A 24,349-nucleotide genomic window follows, 5' to 3' on the forward strand; every position below is an offset into this window, starting at 1 on the left:
GGGTGCTAGTGTTGCCAGATTTAGCAAATAAAACTATAAGGATGCCTAGTTAAATTTGCATTTCACATAAACAACAAATTTTTTTTAGTATAAGTATGCCCCAAATATTGCATGGGTCTTCTCTATTTTATCTGGTAACCTTATCCCTGGCATCAATTTAGAATGGCTGGCCAAGGAATGCTGTGTCTCTGTAATCGCTAGTGTAGGCTAGCATTGTTTTGCCAGTCCACGGTTCAATGCTGGAAGCTCTGGTTCACCCATAACACTTGTGTAATCACCGCCACACTAGGCTGATGAGGCATGATGAGTAAATCACTCTCTTTCATGCCTGGAAAAGGTGCAGGTGTTTGCCGAGGAGAGCTACTCGAGATTCTTTGGGAAGCCCAGCAGATTACGGTGCTGTTACCATGGTGTCCGGTTTGGCAGGAACCAGGGAACAGATGCTGAGCTTTTCACATAACTCTTTTCCTTTTGTCACGGGCTGCTTTCTTTTTGAGTAATCAAGGTGCTTGGAATTCTTGTTTACCACCACCAGGTTGCTTGGTGTGACTAGTGAGTGTTGAAATTCATACTTGCTAGCGACCATGTCTACCCTCTATGGCATAAGACCTTTTCTTAGCTCACATACCCATTTGTAAAGGTGGTCACACATTTTGTAACTATGGTCACAAATTTTGCATATACACATCTGAAGGCTCCACAAGCCTGCCTATGAACTCCAGTTTAAAAACTCCCAATTTGTAGCAGAAGAAAGAAAGTTCTAGCTTTAAGGGCAGGGGTACTTCACTTCTGCAGGGCCTTTGGGTGACCTCAGGGCACTCGCTCTCTGCCTCTGTTAGTGACCTTTTGTCATTCCTGAGAGAAAGGCTGTTGGCAATGGACGTTCTTTGTTTCTGTTCAGCATACAGTCCTGTGACGATTTCTGACCTCAAGGCCAGTTCTCCTTCAGCTGGAAGAGAGAACAGAACGAGTTTCTCTGAGTTGAGGTTCCTCTTGAGCAGCCCCCTTGCGTAAGGGTCTGAGTGGACACTGGGTGAGCAGAGGTAGTCCAGGCCTTTGTGGGCCTGTCCCAGTTCTCCTCCCAGAGCCCACGACCCCTGCGGCCTGTCTCCTTGCCTGGCCTCCCTTCTCAGACTGGTCAGCATGTCCTGGTTTCCCTTCGGGTTTTCAGGGGTTGCGCAGGTAAGAAGTTAAATTGAAACAACTCCTGCTGGGCTTCCAGCTGTCTGAAGAAACAACCCTGGAAAGAACTGATTGTCTGAAAGTACCTGAAGGAAAGGAAAATGGAAAGTCTGTTGACAAGAGGAGATTCTTGAGTAAACCAGGAAGTCCTCTCAGGAGGATTCCACTTGATGGGAGAATGGCAGACAGGAAGTTTAATTTCCCAAGTGCATGATGATGGGTAAAATCTTGAACTTGGCTGAAGACTAGTCAGAGCCATAGGAACTCAGAGGGGAATGGAGCTAGCCTGCTATCTCGCGTGGATCCCTTGTAATCGATTTTGCGTTGTGTGGCTGCGCTCATAACATACAGCAAAACCTCTTTATTCATCCTAATTTGGGGTGTTGATGATTATTCTGAATGATAGAATTTTAATACATGTACACTTATTGGTAATTTACGCAAAGCAATTAAATTTAGGTTCTTAGTGAAAAATCCGTGTTAAAGGGACCTATTTTAATGAACAGATAAGATGAATTTGTAATTAAGATCAATTACATGTAAATGATACTGGAAAACCAAAGGATATTTTTCACAATATCAATTTGCTTAACTAAGCCGTTCTGCCTACTTCATGGAAAGGTTAACTTTAGTCTGAATTCCCACACATCCCAAATTAAGACAGCCCAAATTTAATGAGGTTTTACTGTAAGTACAATTCGCTTCTGCCTGTGTCATCAAGGTGGTTATCCAAGGGAAAAAATTTACATTTGAATTGGACACTCAATAAACATCACAATGACTTTTTTTTTAGGTCTTCTGCAGCTAATTTTTTTGGCAGTCCGTTAAATAACTTAATCTCTTTTCTGTTGAAGGGATTTAAAGACAATGTCTATCGACAGAGAAGGAAGTATTTTGTGGATGTAGCCATGGGTTATAAATAGTAAGTACCTGTGTAACTCTTTCCTGTGACTTGTTGCTGGCGAGTTAGGAAAAACACATGCTGTGTTAAACAGACCCGTCTTCTACTTCACTTTAACTTTTGCAGAAAGTAGACATGAAGCATTTTAAACACTCACCAGCTCTGTAGGCTTTAAATGCCAACACGGACATTTGACATCCGGGATATAATTGTAAAATAATGAGAGCTGCGGGCCACCTACCAAGTGCTACGTTTTCACCATTGTACTCATAGCTCAGCTAAGGCAAGGAGCCATTTTTGTACACTCTGCAGGGCCTGGAAAATGTGTTTTAATTTTACTTTTGACTTGACTTTTTAGTAACCCCCTTCCATGTCCGGCTTCCCCAGTGAAAGTAGAGGATTCAGCAAGAATGGTGAAAAGACTCATGTAAGCAGCCATAATAGAAATGTGTTTGCTTTACAGGAAAAGGGAAGCTTCCTATAAGCTGGAGGGTTTATGGAAGAGTTTCATATCCAGTCTGGGATCAGTGTTGGGATGGAACTGGAGAGCCTCAGGACCGGGCTGAGGATGTGCAGAGTGCGTGGTGCTAAGTGGCAGTGACAGGAGGTTTGTGATCGGCAACAATGCAGTGGTCGTGACCGCAGGCCACATCTAGAAAGCTGGAATGGATGTTAGGCCTCTGTTTATTCTGCTCACACTAATAAAACTTACAGACCATTGTAGCTCAGTCGCTGTCTTTCCTTTGGTATGTGATCAGCTACATGAATCTTCTGATCAGAACAAAACGTAAATCCATACCTGGTAGGGAAGTGTCTTTCTTATTCTAGTTGAGACTAGTGAGAATCTTGACTGTCCTGTAGGGCAAGTTTGTCTTTGGTGAGAATTTAGGACATTACGTGTGTTACAGCGGGTACCAGTGTTTGCTTTTTTTTTTTTTTTTAAAGGAATCTGACATATAGGTGCTTAAAGCAAAGTGAGAGGATTCCCAGCCACACCTTTGACTGACAGTCATTTGCTCATTTCTAACCTCCTTTGTTGCTTTGTTGCTCTTCTCTTCCTCCTCCCAAGCCCCAGGCATCCTTCATTCTTTCTCCACCATGCTTATTAGCATGAAAACCAAGATTCTTTGGCACACGCTTTTCCACGTGTGTCTACTCCAGTCCTGTCTCCTCTGTTCCAAGCAGGTTCTCGACCCTCTTTAGACAACTGTGACTTTCTGCCCCATCACAGCGTCAGCGTGCTCACGGCTTGTCCCGGCCCGAGCCCAGCCTCATGCCCCCTTTTTACCCTCAGCGCCATCACTCACTAGCTCCATCTCCCAGTGTTTCCCAGGCAGATGCCAAGAGAGGACTCTGATAGGCCACATTCACTTTTTCACATCAGGCCCTGATAAATGGTTGTGAGCTTTAATACTGGTACCCCTTGGTTCACAGATCCTCCCTGTGGAATCAGGTCATATCTGCATAGATGGGTGTAGGCAGGACAGGCCTTTGGGGCCTGACCTGCCTAGGACTTGGTAAAAGCTCAGTTCTTGGCAGAGACTCTCTCTTTAGATAAAACAGATAGATAAAAATGTATTTTGTACATAGATGCTGTATGTGATGTATTATATATATAAGAACAAAATATGTATGTATGTACATAAAAGATTTTGTTAGCATGGTGATCAAGGGACTACCTCAAATATTAGTTATTTCTTCTTACTAGAGCCAAGAAACTGGACAAAGCCAAGCTGATAATGTGGTGGCACTAATAAAACTGGTATGTATGAGTCAACCAGTTTCAAGGAACATTGATAATGGGGGGGGTCTTATGGTTTTAAAGAAAACATATTTATGTGGAGAGGAGAGGAAAAGAGCATATAGTTAAAACGATGGAGGGTGAAGCCCTCAAAGTGTTAACAAGAGTTTGCATTTGCCATTTTCCCTTAGCTAAAGCGTGAAATTGAGGTGTGGTGTCTATGGAAGGCCAAAGTAAAAACTGGAGGTTGGACGTGGTGGAGGTTTTCTACGAAGGAGGGCTGCATGCAGGTAGAGCATTCCAGGATCTGGTCCCGGTTTGGAGGGGCCTGACTCTTAGTTCAGGAGGCTGAGGTAGGCAGGGCACCACCAATTCATCATTACACAGGGAGAAACCACTCTCACAGGACTCATAAAACTCCCCCTGTCATGACGCCGGAGAGGCCAAATTACACTATTTGGTGGATACAGAGTCAAAGCAAAGGGCGTTTAGCTGAGAGAGTCTGGAATCCAGGGACATTAACCCTCTCCCCTGGGCAATGCTGACTACGTAGAATAACAAAGTGATTAAAACCTAGGGTTTTGGAGTCAGACAACGTGGGGTTCGAGTTGTAGCTCCACTACTTCCTAGCTGGGTGAGCCCCCTCACTCTGCCTCTCAGGTCCTCCGTCTGGGACGTATGTCAGGATTACGAAAGAGAATGCATGTGCTGAGTTGAACACGGAGATGGCACATGATTTGTGATCTTAAGTGCCTGTTACTGCTATTACATCCTCCCTCTCCCTTTCCTCAGGCTGTCTTCAGTTTCCCGTTGATCTGCTGGTTTATTCTTTAGCTATGTTAACGCCATTGTTTATGCTCCAGCTTAACAAATACTATAGCTCAAACGTCCCTAGAAGTAATCCTTGAAAGGAAACTCCTCCAGTTTCTCACTTAAAGGCTGTTCATGTACTGATACTTTTCGTGCTGACCAACCTCGCTCTTTATGGAGAGATTTCATAGAAAGCGATCGTATTCCCATTTGGGTGTGCGGGAAGCTGCCAAGATACTGAGAACAGATTGCCAGTTGCCTTAGGTGCTTCTTGTATGTGGGCAGTGTGAGGAAAGTGCCTGCCAGGAGTGGTTAACCCTGGAAAACACAAACCTAAGACTTGAGGAAAGTAGAGAGAAAAGGATCGTTCCTTAATGCCCCTCATGCCATCATTGCTGTGGCTTCTCTGAGTACGACCTTGAGAATGGATAAGGGTTAGCCATTGTGTGTGTGTGTGTGTGTGTGTGTGTGTGTCTGTCCACATACGTGTGCAAGCTCATGCAATAGTGCTGGTGGGGTGGGGCACAGGTGCTCACAAATCCCAAGTGGGTCTGAGCCACGGTCTCCATTGTGCCATGCAGTAAGGAAGGTTTCCTTTTGGTTTAAAAGAAAATAAAGATGCAATTTCTAATTGCAATATGTATTTTTCTAGTGCTGATGGCTTTCCAAGTGAGCAAAGGAAAAAGACGTCAATACAATAATTACTTAAAATAAGCTCATTTGTGTGGCTTCTGGCAGCCTGCTGCGATCTGATTTTCCAAAACAAAGCTTGGAACCACTGGCTTGAAGAGAAGATTATCTGAAATTGGGGTGGTCCTGAAAAATCCAGCATGTGCCATCTCTGCAAATATAGTTTGGTAATACTAAAATTAGGGACTATTTGGACATGGGGAGAATAACTCAATTCCCTGTTGGTAATTCGTTCAGGTTTATGGGCACTGAGAAGAAGTCAAATATATGGTGGTGTATTTGGTGGTGGTGTTGTAGCAATTGGCAGGATGGAGTCTGAGGTGTCAAAAGATAAAGAGAAGGAAAAGAAGAGAAATACAGAATAATGTATATTGAAACCACGGCCAAGAAGCCCTCTGGGGAATTCGTGTTGAATACTGTATTTTCTCTGATAGTCTTGAAAGGATAAAGCAGGGGGAAAGAATCAACACAAGCAGAGAAAAATGAAAAAAAATTCCACTCGATGATGGAAAAACAGCAGGCTCAAAGTCTGTGTTACCATGAAACCTAAAGGGGAGAGGGCGTGGGGACGTTCAGCATGCTGGGAACTGTCAATAGGTGCCACTCAGGGGAGTTTCTGATTGACAGCGCTGCCAAGAAACAGGGTTGACGACCCAGAGAGGCCCGCAGACAGACCTGAGCAGCGGGGCCACGAGGGTCTGGAAGGCCCAACTGCCTGACCAGTAACAGCAGAGGAAACATTCATTAATGCAAATATCATTCTCCATAGCAGACCTGAGAAGGAAGGCTGCGGATGGGGAGGGCACTGTTTCTAAAATAATCGGTGAGGCAACGGGCAGATCACACCCCGTCCTCCTCCACCCAAATAAAAGAAATCCTAGTATAAACAGAAAAAGAAGCCCCCCGTGATTAGACAATGTGAAGGGCCTATAGACGTGCAGTTCAGATGAAATGGAAGTGCTTGGGGGAGGGGAGCAGATGGCATGAGGAGGAAGAGAAAATTATGACTGTGATGGTGTAGCTGTTAGGTTTGTCTGAAACTCTCCAGTTCTCTGCCATTGGCACCTTCATATTTTAAGCCTGGCATTAGCTTTGCTACGTTTCTGTAGGTTTCACAATTGCTGTATTGTTGGGGAAGAAAACTCAGTAATATATATTTTTTCAACTGACTAGGAATAAACACCTTTTTCTTTGGGAGCTACTGTAATGATTATTCCTCAACAATGGGCAGGCATATTTAATTTAATTATATCTTTGGTTGGGGTAGCCGTAGTTATTTCAATCCATCTTACTGTCTTGGAAAGAGGCCCCGAGCTCTGACTTTAATTTTGCCACTCTTGTTTGCTTAAATTGAATATTACTGTGATTGTGTTTTGTTTTGAATGTGTTTTCTTCTGGTTGAAATTGAGGTGGTATATGAATCTCATGTTCTTTTCATGCGGCTGCTTCCTCTTTGATTTATTATTTTGTTAGTCCATGGAATCTGAAATGTAAACAGGTAAATGCAAATATCAATGAGTAAGGTAAACAAGGGAGTTCCAACATAATCAGAATTTGCTTGAAGTTGAAAAATTCCCTAATTTGCCAAGAAAACTCATTTGATTTCACATTGAGGGATCCAAGTGATTCCTTAACATCGCTCAGCCTCAGTAAAATAGAGATAATAGTATCTCCTCTGTAAAATGGAGATAATAGTATCTCTTCTGCTTCTCTCCTGGGAGTGTTTTAAGGGCTAAATGAAATCAATGGAACATTGCTCTATGGTGTACTTTATTATTACCTTTATCAAAACAATAATGAAGGAATCTAGACCAAAAGCTTGGGGGTTTACTCAGACCCCTGACCCACTTGGAGGGCTTTTGTTGCTTTCTCCAGTTTCTCTTTTGATCTGAGAGACAGTGTGTGGAGGGGTTAAGAGTACAGAAATTGGAGCTGGACTGCCTGGGGTGAATTCCAGCTTCACCACTTACCAGCTGAGTGACACCTGCAAATTATTTGTCTTCTGTGCCTCAGTTTCCTTGTCTGTAAAGTGGGGATAACTCTACCACTGCTTTATAGGATTGTTGTAAGGATTAAATGAGCTAATATATCAACAGCGCTTTGAACACTGCTCAGGAACTGCTGTATAAGTATTTGCTACTACTGTTATAATATTTTTCTCACTTCAACCCATCTCTCCTTTTTGTCTACCCTCATGCACCAGATCCTTTTATTACCCTTTGGTGAATACCCTTCTTCACTCCCCTTGGCCAAGGCTTTCTTTAAGTCCTGACTTCCGTCTGATTTTTGTACTGTATCATTCATTGCTGTGTAACAAATGACCCCCAAATTGGGCAGCTTAAAACAACAAAGTTATTATCTCACAAAATTTCTGAGGGTCAGGAATTAAAGAGCAGCTTGGCTGGGTGGTTCTGCATCAGGGTTTCTCATGAGGCTGGAGTCAAAGTGTTGACCAGGGAAGCAGTCATCTGAAGGCTGGATGGGGGCTGGAGGATCTGCTTCCAGTATGGTTATTCACATGGCTGTTGGCAGGAGGTCACAGTTTCTTGCCTGAGTGTCCTTAAGATATGGCAGCTGGCTTCCTCCAAATCAAGTGGTCCAAAAGAGAACAGGGCAGAATCTACCATGCTTTTTATAACCTAGCCTCAGAAGTGACTTACCATCACTCCTGATATACTCTGTTGGTTTCATAGCCCAACTCTGATACACTGTGGGAGGGGACTACACACAGGCATTGATACCAGGGGGTAGGGTTCATTGGGGACTGTCTTGGAGGCTGGCTACCAAATACCTTTAACTTGTGTTTAATTTTATTTCTTTAAGACCCTCCCTAACTGCTCTACCACAGTGGGAACTAATGCATTTTCTGCAGAACTAATTCTCATGAAAGCAGAGGGAGCATGGTGTAGTGGAACATGTGGCAGAATGTATAGGCTTTGGAGCTAAACAGAACTGGGTTTGAATTCCTGCTGCATCACTTACAAGCTCTGTGGCTATGAGCACTGACCTAGTCTCTGGGTCTCAGTGCCCTCATCTTAGAATAGGCACAATATCTACCTTGTATGGTTGGGAGGATTATCAGTGATTACAGGGCTGATTGGTAGAAACTGGTGTTGAATCTGTGATAGATATGATTATTATTATCAAGTGTTCAGTAGCTGAAGGTTCCTTGATTCCGTGTTGTCATCTGTTAAGCTCACCTAAAATGAACAAAGTACCTGAAGGAGTGAACGAATTAGGGAATTTCAGGCTCCATGATGGACTGGGTTAAAAGAGCTTTTAAAAAAATATGTGGGGTGTGTGTGTGTGTGTGTGTGTACACTACAGTTTCAGGTAACTCATGCATGCACACAGCTTGCTTCTTCAGTCTGAAAAATTGACTCTCTCCAATGCCTTCACAGGCCAGTGAGTCTCAGCTAAGGTTAGAGGGAGCGGATGGTGGCTGGGCTGTGTTGGACTCATTTCTGAGTGGCTGATGGTGGTAGAAATGTTCACCAAAGCTGGACTTCTCTGCCGTCAGGCTCAGGTAGTTTTAGCTTCCTTTTGTTAAATTCCTGCCATGTGCTGGACATTGTGTTAAACACGTTGCTTATAGTCTCTCACTAGCCTCACAATAAGCCTTTGAGATAGGTGCCATTACTGCTCTCATTTTGAAGATAAGGAAACTGAGGTTCAGAGACATTAAGAAACTTACTAAAGGTGACACAGCAGATTGTGTCACCTGCATAAACACCAGTTGTTGATGCTTTAATTTCTCTGAAATTGAGTAGTAAATTGAAGAGTAGAATGAAAGTAAATATTTTGTAGTTCTAGGTTTATTTCCCAGTGACCAGAACAGTTTCTGAATAAGATCACTTTCACGGGTACCTCTCTTATAGAATCTAAATGTCTTTCTTTGCTCAAGAAGGCACATCTTTTCTTTCCTTCTTCTCCTTTTTGGTCTGGAAGTGGCTGTAGCACTTCCCTTTGACATAGGTGGCATCATACACAGGTTGAATATAACAGTGACAGAACTCAGGGACTTGGCATTTTAAAAAGTCATTCTTCTCTTTACAGAATTCAGCATATTTGAAATGCACATTTCTTGTGTGTACTTAATACACTTCAGACTCTGTGGAGCCAGGGCTCAAACCAGCCCTGTCTGACTTCAAGGCTGTGCTGTCTTTCCGAGGCGCCCAGGACAGGCGCCCAGGACATCTGCCTGGCCCTGGCACGGCAGGGCCACGTCCTCGCCCTGCACAGCGACTTTGCTCTGCTCTCTCAGGCCCTGTGCTCCTTTCCTCCCGCCCGAAGCCTGACCCTCGTGGGATATATATCGGCTGGAAATAAACACAGCTGGCCTGAGGCTTGAAAAACAATTGCCAGGGATTTGTCCCTCTCTGGCTTTTTCTATGTTGCTAGCCTATTTATTTCTTGATTTTTTGATTTACAAAATTGCACCCTTTGTGATTCATTTGCTTGGAGTGTAAGTACACAGCTAAACAGAGACTCTAAAACAAAATAGCCCCAAATGGGGACTAGCATATTTGAAAAGTGCAATCACCCAGCCCAGCAGGCTCATTCAATTTGGGTGAGCTTGTGAATTTTCTACTCAGCGCCATCGGGGAGAGAGAGAGAAAATTCTCTCATTCAACATGGTATAGTGATGATTCTAACCTCCTCTCCCCATCAAAGCAGAGAGGGGCATTTTCTTACCACCTTCCTTCCTCCCAGCCACAGCCCCAAATACCCACGTGTTGTCAGATGAAACCTTCTGGGGCTAAGATTCAATAATATGCGGTGCATTCTAAGATGTTGAATAGATACATAATTGTGGAATGGATTTGCCTTGGAATAAACATATTGGGCTTCCAAGCCAGCACCTCACTTCTCAGGAGGTCTCCTCAGTTTTCCCTTCACTAGGTGACTCAGCAGGAGTCAGCCATAGGTTTGTACAGAAAAGGAAGGAGATGGATGATCAGAGACAAAGGATCCGGACAGATATGGGGTAGAGCTGTTTGCTGCCCCTCCTCTTACCTCCGGATGCCCAATGCTGTGCATACTGGGGTTTCCCTGCTCCTAGGTAGCTGTGATGATTTAGCTTACGTGTGAGCTGGAGGATTACTGTTGCTGAGTTTTTCCTAGGAGGCATTTGCAATTATTGCAAATTGCAGAAAAATAACTGGGGTGGCTCCACCTCTCCACCTTTCCAGAAATTTCAGTTGACCGTAGCATTTCTCATTTCATGCAAGAAGAGGCATGATTTATGGATCCTGCTTGGTTTTAGAATGTAGCTTAGAGGAATACATTACTAACAGGGCTCGTGAGTGCCACATTACCGATTTTTAGATAGACAAATCTTAATTGGAAACATAAATAGAAGGTAGAGGAAGAATGAAAGGGAAAAGTTATGCTTTCTTAGTGGGAAAAAAACGGGGGTTGCAAGTTTTATCCTTAATAACATTTTCCTTATCAGTTTCATTGGCAGATGGTCACCTTGATGAATTGTAGTCTTTATTGTGATGAGGGTCCAAGTTTTAATTTTTTCCCTTCTCTGCCCTTTTGAGAAGAGGCACCTGAGAAGGCAAATAAATATGTTTTCTTCCCGACTGAGCTAATTTTATCCCGTTCCATTATCCTCCATTGATTTGCTTTCTCAGCTTTTGAATGAAGCTGAGATGTATGCGGCTGTTGAGGTACTTTGTGAGTCCTGCATAAGCACCAGTTGTTAATGCTTTAATTTCTTTGAAATGGAGCGGTAAATTGCAAAGCAGAACAAACCCAAATATTCGTCGTGCTGGGGTCATTTCCCAGATGACTTGAATAGTTTCTGAGGAAGGTCACATGAGGGATTTCAGGAGTCCCTCTCTTGCAGAATCTAAATATTTTTTCTGCCCAAGAGGCAACACTTTTTTCTTTTGGTTTTCTTTAAAAAAAATCTGCATAGCTACTTCCATTTGACATAGGTGGTATTATACACAAGTTGAAAACAAGAGCAACAGAATTAAATGACATGGGTTTCTAGAAAGTTATTCTCTGTATAGAATTCTCTGCATATTTGAAATGCACAGTTCTTGTAAGTATTTAAAAGACGTCAGGCTTTATGGGAGAATCATTTTCATGCCAAATGTTTCTCTCTACCTGGAGTTCAACTCAATGGCTGAAAAGGAAGGGAGCCTGAGAGTCGCAAAGAAAGACAAAAGGGAAAATTGATTTGGAAAAGGTTTCTCCGTTCCATTTTCGGGGCTTGGTGAGTTTTTTAGATGTGCGTCAATGCCTCAGTAGGATGTTGTCTGATTATAGCACGGCTCCCACAGCTGTGGAAAACGTTAACACAATACGGCATACTGACAAGGACAGAAGTTGCACCAAATTGTAATGTCTTTCACGGAGAATGAGGTATGAGTACTTTTACTTTGAAATGATTTCTGCAAACATGAAGGATTAAAATTACTTTCACAAGTAACGTCTGAGAGGTGAATGGATTTATACGGAAGAATGTGGTTTTTTATCTCCAGACCTATTTCCGACCCTGCAGGGAAGTGATGAAATTTTTTTTTTTCGTTTCTATACACCTGGAGGAAGTGAACCAATTATATCGAGTACCTGTTAGGTACTAGGCATTGGCCCTGGCACTTTGCAGATGATGTCTCATCTGATACTCTGTGTTGTGTGGTTGTCTTACTTCCCTCAGTTTCAAATGAGGAAACAGAGGCCAAACTCAATGCTAGGAACTCAAGACCTTGCTCTGAGGTGTGTTGGTTTAGAGTGGGGTCTCTAGGGCTAGGCTTCCTGAATCAAAGTACCTGCTATGCCACTTACTAGCTGTTTGATCTTGGATAGATGACTATGTCTATAAGCCTTAGTCTCAAACATAAACAGTCATTTAATCGCTGTATAAGGTGAGCATTATATGACAAAATCCATGTCATGTGCTACTATGTTATTGTTATTGCTACAGTTAGATGGATGGATGAATGGATGCTATTATTAGGCCTATGAACTGTAGGATAACTGCATTCCCTCATCTACTACCGAAAGAGGGAGGTCAGGGCCCAGTGGTCAGCAACATTTGGTCCCTGTTGATCAAGATGCAAGATATATGGGATTGAACTTGGAGTTCTTGGAGAGCCTAGCCTGTGTGTCTTCATCCTAGTGGCCTGAGATTGTTGGCTGCTCTTAACTTTTAGTTCTTTTCTGGATTGCATTCTCCAAGTTCCCCTTGTATATGTTGAGCATGCACGTGTTGGTGGATGTTAGACCCACTGTTGCTGCTGTTGATATTTAATTTCATGGTAGTTTTGGCAGAAGAAAATCACTCCTCTAGAATGTGACAAGGGCTTTCTGCAAGGTGAGCAAATGGTGAGAAGCCCTATCCTGGGGTGCACAGGACAAATAAAAACAAATAATTTCCAGGAGTTAAATCTTCCCTCTTCCTGAGGCTCCCTAGGTGCAGTAGTTTATTTTCATTATGTCTCTAGTAAAGGCAGCACCAATATTAACAATGTGAACAAAACAAACTAACGTTTCTGTTTGCTACCATCTGAAAGTTCCTTAGGGCCCGTAGACTCATTTACGAAAATTCATGTGCGCGAAACTCATTTGCAAAAGCAAATAAAATATGTGATCACAAATACTCTTTACCTGACTAGCCTAGGGGACTTGCTGAAAATGAGTTTGTGCCTTTACAGTTATCTTTCTGGTGTAATTTACCTGTCCTAGTCTGCCCAGTCTCCTCATCAAATGAAGCCCTTATCGAGCCACTTAATGTCCGATGACTTGAATGGTTTCAAATCTTGGTATAACTCAAGATTTGGTTTGTGAGTTTCCTTTTTGAAAAATAGCATTTAATCATCGTGCCTGTGGCTTTGAGAGTTCATTCATTAAGATATCTAGCCAAGGAAACATCTCTGTGTTTATTTATGTCCCTTTGGGTTTGCATAGGCCGCTTTCTTTCCAGGTGAAAATTTTGGCTACAAGTGTGATGGGTGACAATGCCTAGAAAACCTGAGTGAGAAAATTAGAAAAGAGAAACCCCTACCTGTAAAGTAAGCAGGACATAAGGTTAATCGGAAGTTACCAGAAAACTTCTTAAAATCTCAGTCTTAGAGTTGCTTTTTCCATAGCAATTAAAATACATGAGGTAGGGATGAGGTAAGACAAACGCCTATCTGCCAGACTTCCTGATAAACAACTATACTTTTTTCTCAAACTTTAAGTGCGTGGCTTGTTTTGGTCTGATTGGTTGATTTACATATTCAACGAATATTATTTATTGAACACCTATCTGTTCTAGGCTTAATTCTGCAGGGCAGGGATATAAAAATGAACAAAGCAAACAAAAATTCCTGTCTTCAAGGAGTGTACATGGTAATAGGGGGATAGATTTAGCAGAATACTAATTTTGGATATTTTACTTGTTTTTTTCCCCTGAGTATTACTGATAGTATTTTATCATAAATTTATTGAGTGTCCTCTATGGTCTGAATTCTGAAGTGTAATTTTATCAGATTCGAGAGCCTTAGACTTTTCTCACTGACTCTTAAAAATCAGTAGATGAAAATGGCATTTGCTTTCTGGTTAAACTTTAACGGAATTCATCCACTTTACTGAGGATTTTTTTCTTCTGGCTTGTAGCAACATTTTTTTCTGGTCTCAAAGGCATAAGCCGTCATCTTGTGGAACACTTATTGACTATACGGCTCTACTCTGGCGACACCTGGCTGCAGGTGATACTGTTTATGAAGGGGGTACCAGCCAGCATAGTACTAGGTGACATTACGTCACTGGCTATGGGTGAGAGTCAGTACTCAGTACTGATTGAAATTTCTACACATTGGTGTGTCACCTCAGTTGTTAGAAGTATAACAAATGCTGGGTAATAATTAATAATTAAGTTTTGTGAATGATGACTGTTTCCTTTTTAAAATTACATTAGATCAAAATCAAGATTATTCTTAGAATAATGTTGGAATAATGTCAGTCTCACTTTTCCGTATTCTTGTGTGGTTTCTTGAATGAGGAGAGAGGGTGAGTTATAGATAACTCCCTGGAAATGATGCAGAATTCAGGGTATGCCCATTGAGGAGTGCCGCACACACATCTCATAACTCGAGGAAGAATAGAGACCTCCTGCCTTCATGCTCCAATAATCGTTCTCCAAAGGCTTTGTCCAAACCCTTAGAGGAGCCGCTAATTGCTAATGAGTTGCAAAGATGGTGGATTTTTACATATTTCCTGTTCTCATTTCCCTTCGGCACCCCCCGGGTAGAAGTGTCAATCACAAGAGAAATGCCTAAGGTGGGGAAGGAGAGAAGAGATGAGGCGGAGATGAAAGGGACGGTTTATTCCAGGCAGATAAACAGGTCTTGAATAAGTGAGGCATCTCCAGCCGGGAGGAACCTGTAATGAAATAAAATAGAATATGAGTTCATTCCTAACTGTTTCTATGAGATTCACTGGTCCCCCCTCAACCAATTCTCCGTTTCCCTTCTGCTCTGTTTTGTTCTTGCCACTGAGGAAATCCAACTGTTTCCAAAGAACACAGTCTGCACTGTGATTCAGTCAGTCTCGCCATCTTGATGTAAATACTATCAACTTCAGCCTGTCTCGTCTTCCTCCACTGAATAGGGGAATTGCTTCCCCGCACTGGAGTTCCTCTAAAGATAACACAAGCAGAGAAACTGCATCTCACTTTAGGAATTCTAGCAGCAAGGACTCCAGGAGGTAGCCAGGCTGTACCAACATAATCAAATGTTTTCCAATTCCCCAAATTAAAAAAATATGTATAAGAAAAGGAGCTTGCTGTTGGACCTGCTGGAGGAGAAGATCAAACAAATAATTAAAACAAAAGCATTATTGCTTATTCATCTGGCTGGAGAGAGAACTCCCATAATTTCAGCCCCAGTGGGGTTTATGTCCCTGGATTTCAGTGTAAAAATGTGTTTGTTAAACAGCATTGTTCTAACAAGCTCAGGACTTAACATAGAGTAACTCTATCGGTACCTGCCCCCAATTAGGTTTGTCTATGCACTTTCTACTTTCTCCTCTCTGCAGGGAATGCGCAGGTTTTTCAGAATCATCGCCCTGCCTCTAGGAAGAGTGGGATTTAACCTTACAGGCAGAAGGATGCCTCCCACTGTCTTCAGTATTTCCAGAGAAAGTTCTTAGTCATCTCTTAGTCACGTATTGCACCAGGAAGCTTTTCCTATTGTCAAGCTAAACCCTGACAGTGAAGGTTTCAGCCCTTTTCCTTGTACTGTCTTCACTGAGCAATGGTTCCCTGTCGTGTTTGTAAAGTCTTAGTTTGCCATTCTTTGGCAAGAGGGCAGAATCTGCACTGAGTGGAAACTGCTGAAAGTCACATCTGTTTTTCTCCAGTAAATTAGGAATCTGTGAATAATAATTTTGGTGGGTGTTAAGGATTCTGGAAGCCCAACTAATTCCATATAAGTGGAAGAGATTCCCTAGAGATCTAAAGATAATATTCACTTGTAATTAGTTTCTTGAGGAGTCTCATCTTGTTGGGGTTTATACCAACGTAAAATGGTTTTATTTTCCCTACTCACTGCTTTCCACTGTATTGTGTTGAATCCTACTTTCCTGCTGGGAAGCAAGTTCCTTAGCAACAACTGATTTCCTTTCATTTTCAATTATTAGTAGAGTCTCATTGGGGTATTTAAGACCTAGTCCCATTCATTTAAAAAAAGATTAATCCTAAATTTGATTCAAAGTGTGTTCTCCTCCTCCTCAGTTCTTTGGAGTGTGTGTGTGTGTGTGTGTGTGTGTGTGTGTGTGTGTGTGTACTGAGATACCTTTCCTTCTCTCTTCTACGACCTAGTTCCTCTGGAGTTGGGAGCTGAGAGGAGGGAGAGAGGAGGCTGAGGGCTTTTTGCAGGATCGTTAGAATGTCAGGGGTGGGCAGGCCTCTGGCCGCTCTCCCCCTGGTTCGGACAGGTTCTTTCTGAGGCGGTGGTCTCTGTTGAAGTGTTCTCTGCACAGTGCTGTGTGTAGTCTTCCTGAGGTTAGACCATTTCCTCCACTTCCACCCCTGCAGATAAGCTTCCTGTCCTCCCTTGGCCTTTCGGTGCTCACAACATCATCCTTTTCTCCAGGTTGGCCACGTCGTAACTTGGGTACCCCTCATGCACCTGGCCTTTAGTGCTTCCTCGTCAGGGATGAGGGGAGCCCCCGGAGCATTCTTCTGTCTCCTGAGAACTGAGCAGACCTGGATGGGGTGGGGCTTCCCTATCTTCCTACCGGGCACACCACATTGGGTCCCATGGGAATTTCTAGATGTCCCTGGGCATCAGGCTCCATGTTCACACAAACCTCAAGTTTCAGAGGACACCTGTCAAGGGTCCCCTCGTCTCCCCCATAGCACGCCATCGTCCTGGGCTTCCAGACACTCTCCCAGGGCCCATCTCTATTGCTCCAGTCTGGTGGCAGCACCAGGGGGAGCAGGGCATCCTGCGGCTCAGCAAGTGTCCAGATGGGAAAGCAGAGGCCAGACCCTGCTTCTTGAGGGCGCCTGCAGTCCTTACAAGTGATTCTTGTGGCACAGCCTGCCCTCCTCCCCTAGGGAAGGAGAAGGAATGGGGCCTTTCCTTCTAACACCAGCCTTCCCCACAATCCTGCATGTCTGATTCCCTGTTAGACTGGTAGGTGAAGTTTGGGGGTGGGGTGGAAAGGGTGGTATGAGAGGGGTTTGTTGGTGGTAGAGCCATTTCTGCTGCCTCTTCACAAGCCCTGCAGGGAGATGGTTGGCTCCAACTGCTGGGAGCTTTCTCTAGAATGTGGAGTACTTAAGTGACTTTAGTTGTAGGCCAGAGCAGAGTTTTAGGACACTGGGATATGATGCTTATTACATACATGTTATGACATGTACTCAGAGATAGATGCATAATGATATGGGGGTATATGTCCTAGGCCCTAGAAAGATCAGGACACCCCTCCGTCATTCTTCTCATGTATAATTCACAAAAAGCCCACTAACCCATAACAAGTACCGAGAAGTACAACACATTTTGATTTTTCTTATGACAATTTTTATTTTTCCAAATGTCAAATTACAAAGTTTTAAAAAAATAGGTGTCCCTGCATTCCTGGTGCCCCAAGCACTACCTACCGGTCTTACTGAGAAGGTTAAATGAGTGAATAAATATGAAAGTATTTTATGTGATCTATACAAATACATGCGAGTATCATGATTACATGATTGTATATGAGATTTTCTATATATAAGTACATATACCTATAAGCCTTATTTTAATTTGGTATGTGAAAATAAGCTGGTGCCTGGGATAAATTTTTTATTTCATTGGTGTACACTAATCAGTTAAGACCACAGCCAGTCCTGAGCCTGACAGACTGGGTTTTAAGCTTGGCACCATGAGTTTAGTCAAATGGCTTAGTTTCTCTGAGCCTTAATATCCTTATCTGTAAAATGGGGGGGGGGGTCTACCTCAATGGAGTTGTGAGAATCAAATGGGCTAAGTTATATAAAAACACTTAACTTTAAAAAAGTGCCTGGCCAATAGTAAGTTCTCAAAGATGAGCTATTATTATATACCTTTATTAACTACATGGAAGAGTGGGAAATTTCTTATTTTTTCTGTATTTGGGATATGTTTTAACAGAAATTAAATGGATAAGAGTAGCCTTTACTTTGTGTGAAGTTGATTTTTAAACATTTACCTTAAATAGTTACCCGGGATATGGGGGTCAGAGCGGTGTGAGAAATCTCTTGGCGTGACCAGTCAGACTGACCCTTTCAGGGTAGCTGCAGGGTACTGCACCAGCTATTAACTTAAGGAGAAGGCTCATTAGTTACCCAGGCAGGACAGACAAGTGGAAACAGATGAGACCGTATGCGTGGTCATTTGTATTCCCAAGGTCGTGATGCTAGGAATTCATTATTAACTAACAGATACGTGCTGACAGGGCCCGACTTAGGATGATTCCACTTCACCGTGGTGTGAAAGTGAAATGCGTTCAGTAGAAACCGTACTTCGAATTTTGAATTTTGATCTTTGTTTTCAGTGCACTATGCAGTGTAATTCTCTCTTGTGATGCTGAACCGTGGCAGGGAACCATGGTCAGCCCCCCCTCGATCGCCAGGGTGAACAAGCGATACACCTACAATCATCCTGTAGCTAGGCAACCATTCTGTTTTTCACTTTCAGTACAGTATTCCATAAAGTACATGAGCTATTCAACACTTTATTATAAAATAGGCTTTGTGTTAGACGAGTCTGCCCAGCTGTAGGCTAATGTAAGTGTTCTGGGTACGTTTAAGGTAGGCTAGGCTGAGCCATGATGTTTGGTAGGTTAGGTGTATTGAAGGCATTTTCGACTGATGATATTTTCAACTTACATTGGGTTCATCACAAGGTAACCCCATTGTAAGTGGAGGAAGGTCTGTATAACTCCTTCTTCCTACCCAGACCCACACTTGGCTTTCTTCTGCAGCTTCCTGTTGGCTACAGTCAGTTCCCCTTTGAAACACTGCATGTTTGCAGACTGATATCGAAGGGAAAAGTTTGACCTAATGATTCTTTTCAAATGGCTTCTCGGTATTTCATTTATTGTTTCAGCCTCATCGCTTTCCACCTTCTGATTGTGCACAGCCCTTATCAGCTTTATTGGCTTCCCCGACTCAAATTGATTTTGTTGACTTTTCTGGTACCCGAGGCAGACCGTTCATGTTTTTATTTCCTTACATCCTTTCTATTTTTATCTTTCCATTTCAAGCTTTCTTCTAAATTCATCACAGAGGCTAAGCCTTAGCAGTCTTGATCTTCTCAGCAAATATTTGTCAGGTTGTAATTTTTTATTTGTTATCAACAGTCATATTTAAACAAGGCTAATCTTGTTCTAATTTGGTTTGTCATAAACCCTAGTCTTGGTACTCAGAGAAAATAAATGTTAATTTCTGTTTTTTTTCTTCAGTGTGTGTTGTTCCCTCATCTCTCATGTACTGCAGTTAATTTTTTTCAGTAAAAATAATTTGAGGCAGTAGGAATCACATTTGGACCTGAACCTTCAACAGAAAAGATTTTGGTAAGAATACTTTGAAGTATGCAGAGAGCTGGGGACAGGGCTCTGCTTATGAGTCTGCTCTTCTTACTGTCCTCCTGCCCTTTTTTCTCCCTAAGGGGGCGCTTCTGAATGACCCCAGCTTGCTGAAGGTGCCCGAGGCTGCAGCAGCCCTGAGGGCCAGTTGCTGCCGGTGCAGGCTGGGTTACTGGATTACATAGCTCACAGGGGCAGAATCCCTAGGTTTATGGGTATATATTGGACTTCCATATGTTGTGTGGGTCTTTGCTGACTGCAGGGGCAGAATCTGTGACAAGTGGCCAGGGACGGCAGTGGGGGACTGCTGCAGGTAACTGTTGAGCAGGTCATGAGAAGTTTTCACTTTCAGGATAGGTTTCTTAATCAGAGGCTAAATTCAGATTCTGGCTCTTCAAGCCACAGTTTGCAAAAAGCACGTGTCCATAGTCTCTCCTTTCTCCTGGCCTCACGTGGCCTCAGGAGCTATGGTCCCTGCTCATGGCTGCTGGCTGCTGTTAGAAGAGCATTTTTAAACTCACCTTTCTTTCTGTCAGGGCACCTGCAGATCCTACCTGGCCAACAAGTCTTGGCTTAAGTTGTGCCTTCTCCAAGGAAGAGCCCTGACCACCCCGGTCCAGGGCTGCCTCTCAATATTCCAAACCAGGCATCGGCTCCCTATGACTGACAGGCTGAATCTGGTCTGTTTTTGTAATGCAAGTTTTATTAGAACATAGCTATGTTCATGTGTTTACATATTATCTGTAGCTGTTTTCAAGATATAGTGGCAGACCTGGGCAGTTTTGATAGAGACTGTATGGCACACAAGCTTAAAATATTTACTTTTTAGACCTTTATGGAAAAAGTTTGCTGACCTCTCTCCTAACTGACAGGGCTTAATGTGTGCACCTCTCAGCATGATGTATAATAAATGTTCCTATTTTGCAGTTTGCAAAACTCTCACTTTTAAGTTTGGCATAGGCTTTTAGTATTTCCCAGACATTTCTCTCACTGAACAAATAACCTCAAAATTACACTAGGAGATTGGGGTGAGTTCCCTACAAAGGACAAAGAGGACCCACAGGCAACTTTATTTTCAAAAGACAACATCCATTTATTACTGTTGTCAGGTGATTGCAGAAAAGGTTCTCAGAGCACAGCTTTGGACCTAAACCAGTTCCTTCCAACCCAGAACTCTTAACTTGTTACTGATCCCAGTGTCAGAGCAAAAATCTTATCAAATGTCCATAAGGATGTGTGAAGACGTAACTTAAATCGTTTATATGAAAGTTTAAACACAGGCACAAAATTAGAAGGTTAGCATTTTCTTCAAAAAATAATACTTAGTGGGATCCTTTCGGACACTCAGGTGTCCCACTTTACAAGAATCTGACTCACATAGGTATGAAGGTGAGAAAACACTTAGCCCAGTGACCCAGAGCTAGATTCTTTCATTTCTCTTCTCTCCTGCCTAGTGGTCAGCCCATCCCCAGAGTGGAGTACACAGAGGAAGAAACTAAAACTTGGGGCGTTGTGTTCCGAGAGCTCTCCAAACTCTATCCTACTCATGCTTGCCGGGAGTATTTGAAAAACTTCCCTCTGCTGACTAAATACTGTGGCTACAGGGAGGACAACGTGCCCCAGCTTGAAGACGTCTCGGTTTTCCTGAAAGGTAAGCTTCACACGGGCTCTCTCTTCCTACCCAACATCCTCATGGGCCGTCTAAGGACACACGTGGCAGCAATCGCCCTTTTTCCAAATAAGAGCTCCCTTTGATTTAAAAAGAGGAGCGCTGCACCAACAGTTACCTGGGCCACCTGTGGGAAGCAGAGCAGGGCCTCTGGGCGGGGAGACAGACTCAGCTTTTCACCCAGCCCAGGGCCTTGGTGAGGTCTCTCTGGTGGGATGTTTTATACAGCGAACCCCAACCAACATTTGCAAGGTCAGCTTTGAGCTTTTTCTGATCCAGGAACGACTCTGTTGGGCTACATAGGCATGGGATGATCTCAAAGGTAGCTCTGTGTTTGCTTTGCTAAGAATGATGTGCTGGATGAAGGAATATCACGGATAATGTTGAGCATAGTGGCTTTCCTCTGGGGAGGAGGTCAGTCAGTTAATCAGATCGCTACTGTAAAGTAGAAATCGTGCCCGGAACGGTAGTGCTGGCGTGAGAGCAGGGAGCGAGGCGAAGCAGAGTCCCCTGGCGTCCACCTTCTCTGTGTGGTCACTCTCCTCGCTGACCCTCCTGGGACAGCAACTGGGAAAACTTCAGGCTCTTGTGGGGATGGGGGTGGAGGTGAAGTTTTACAGTGGCCGCACTTCCTTCTGTGTCCTTCACTGCGGGGAAGTCCTCGGGTTCTACTCTTTTCTCTCTCGTCCCCATTTCAGGCACAGCAGTTCTAAAAGCTAAAGCCTTGCCGCCCACCTCTCTCCCTGGAACTCCCTTCCTCCCCTGTCTTCCCTGTTTCTATCGGTGATGATAGGTTCTCTAGACTCATCAGGCTCTAAGGATTCCTGTTGCCGAAACTTGGCCTCTGTTCACTGGTGCCGAATAGAAACGCGGAGACAGAGTTTGGGGTGAAGTAGAAAAGAATAGCTTTATTGCTTTGCCGGGTAAAGGGGGCCACAGGGGGCTAATGTCCTCAAGACTCTGTGTCCGCCCTGGAGGGGGTAGTGAGGAGTCTTACGGTTTTCAAGGAGCAGGGCGTGGTCAGCTCGTGGACGTTCTTCTGACTGGTTGGTGGGGAGGTATTTGGGAGCCAGCATCAACAACCTTCTGGCTCCAGCCGGTCTGGGGTCTACGTGCTTGTGGGCAGCATACAGTTAACTTCTTCCACCTGGTGTGGGTTTCAGTATCTGCAAAACAGCTCAAAGGACGTGGCTCAGAATATTATCTATATAGTCCTTGAGGAAGAACTAAAGGTCCTTGACTTTGTTTAATGGCTAAAGTATTATTATTTTGTCTTGCTTGACTGTCTTCCTTTCCTTCTGCATTTTCTCACTTCTGATTAAATTTATTCTTTTTTTAAAATTTAATTTAATTAATTAATTTATTTTTGGCTGCATTGGGTCTTCATTGCTGCGCGTGGGCTTTTCTCTAGTTGTGGCGAGCGGGGGCTACTCTTCGTTGCGGTGCATGAACTTCTCACTGTGGTAGCTTCTCTTGTTGCGGAGCACAGGCTCTAGGTGCACGGGCTTCAGGAGTTGTGGCTCGCGGGCTCTGGAGTGCAGGCTCAGTAGTTGTGGCGCATGGGCTTAGTTGCTCCACAGCCTGTGGGATCTTCCTGGTTCCAGGGCTGGAACCCGTGTCCCCTGCATTGGCAGGCGGATTCTTAACCACTGCACCACCAGGGAGGCCCCCTCATAGGGTTCTGCTCGGTTACACTCCTCCTCTGAAGTCCTACCCTGCTCCCCTCCCTGCCACACTTAATCAGCCTTTGTATAAGCTTCTTATTCAGCTGTAACACATTACCGCAAACTTAGTGACTTAACATGAATGTATTATCTTACAGTTCTGGAGATTAGAAGTCTAAAATCAAGGAGTTGGCAAGGCTGTGTTCTTTCTGAAGCCTTCTGTTCCCTTGCCTTTTCAGCTTCTAGAGTCTACCCACATGCCTTGCCTCGTGGCCCTTTCCTTGCCTCACTCCAGCCTTTGCTTCCATTGTCACATGTCCTCTGACTCTGACCCTCCTGCCTCCCTCTTATAAGAATGCTTGTGATTATATCGGCCCCACCTAGATAATCTAGGATGATCTCCCCAGCTCAAGATCCTTAACTTAATCACATCTGTAAAGTCCATTTTGCCATCTAAAGGAACATATTCCCAGGTTCAGGGCATTAGGGTAGGGGCTTATTAGGAGGGCCTAATTAGGACTGAGCTTACCCCAGTCTCCAGGTATTGCCACTTCTAGCTTTGTGACTCATGGTGAACCTGTCCTTTTCTTTCCATTCCGCTGCTACCATCCACATTGAGGTTCCCATCACTGCATCCTTGACACCTGTTTCTTCTCCCCGCTACTCGCCTGCCCACTGTTTCCAGATGAAGTTTCCTAAAGCATTTCTTCGTTCCTGACATCTCTGCTCAGAAGCTATCAGTGGCTCCCCTTTGATTTTACTGGGGTTGGCAAACTTTTTATTTTTTTGTAAAAGTCCAGATAGATAGTAAATATTTTAGACTTTGTGGACCAAGAGGCAAAATCGGGGCTATTACGTAGGTACTTATTATAACCATTTAAATGTGACCATTAAAAAATGTAAAGGGAGTTCCCTGGTGACCTAGTAGTTAGGATTCCGGGCTTTCATTGCCACGGCCCTGGATGAAATCCCTGGTCGGGGAACTGAGATCCCACAAGCCGTGCGGCATGGCCAAAAAAAATGTAAAAACTATTCTTAGCTCACAGGTGTACACAAACAGGCGGCAACCCGGATTTGGACTACAGGCCATAGTTTGCTGGCCTCTGGTTCGTACGCGCAAGTTCTGAACTGCTCAGCCTCAACTCACGGCCCTGACTCAGCTTTCCAAGTGCATCTGCTGCTATGACTGCACCGCACAAACCCTCTGTTCTAGCTGTGGGTCTTCATACCACTGCTTAGGCTCTGTGCCTTGCTACAAAAGTCATTCCTTCACCTGCTCAGATTCTACCTGTTCTTCAAGGCTCAGAGCAAGTCCTGCCTTCTTTATGAATCCTCATCATAAGAGCCACCACAGTTTCATCCTAGCTCATGTGTGTATCAGGAGAGAGGTAGGCATGGCCTGACAGCTGGTCCACTGAGAACCACACTTAGCGTGATGGGAGGGCCCCATGCGTGGATGTCATCCATGATATTTGTTACCGAGAGAAAGAGATTGAGGACCATTGATCAGTGTCATTTAATTACCGCCTAAATGCATAATGCCTTATGCCGTTGTTTAACTAGATTATATTCTCCCTAACAGCCCTGCCTCTGGCATGTCCCTTTTTGTTTCCCATGGTGTTATGTGTGTATTATATATT

General features: G+C 43.7%; 1 protein-coding gene across 1 annotated transcript in view; it reads left to right on the forward strand.

Annotated features, from left to right (window-relative positions):
• TPH2 (tryptophan hydroxylase 2) overlaps window positions 1-24,349 on the forward strand; it is an 86,894-nt gene that overhangs the window by 8,325 nt on the left and 54,220 nt on the right. Inside the window, exons 5-6 of the mRNA XM_068560606.1 lie at window positions 2,037-2,104; window positions 20,831-21,027. Of these exons, the coding sequence (XP_068416707.1) occupies window positions 2,037-2,104; window positions 20,831-21,027 (265 nt within the window). The remainder of the gene's footprint in view (window positions 1-2,036; window positions 2,105-20,830; window positions 21,028-24,349) is intronic.

Source organism: Eschrichtius robustus, chromosome 13 (assembly GCF_028021215.1).
Source record: "Eschrichtius robustus isolate mEscRob2 chromosome 13, mEscRob2.pri, whole genome shotgun sequence".
Taxonomy (NCBI): domain Eukaryota; kingdom Metazoa; phylum Chordata; class Mammalia; order Artiodactyla; family Eschrichtiidae; genus Eschrichtius; species Eschrichtius robustus.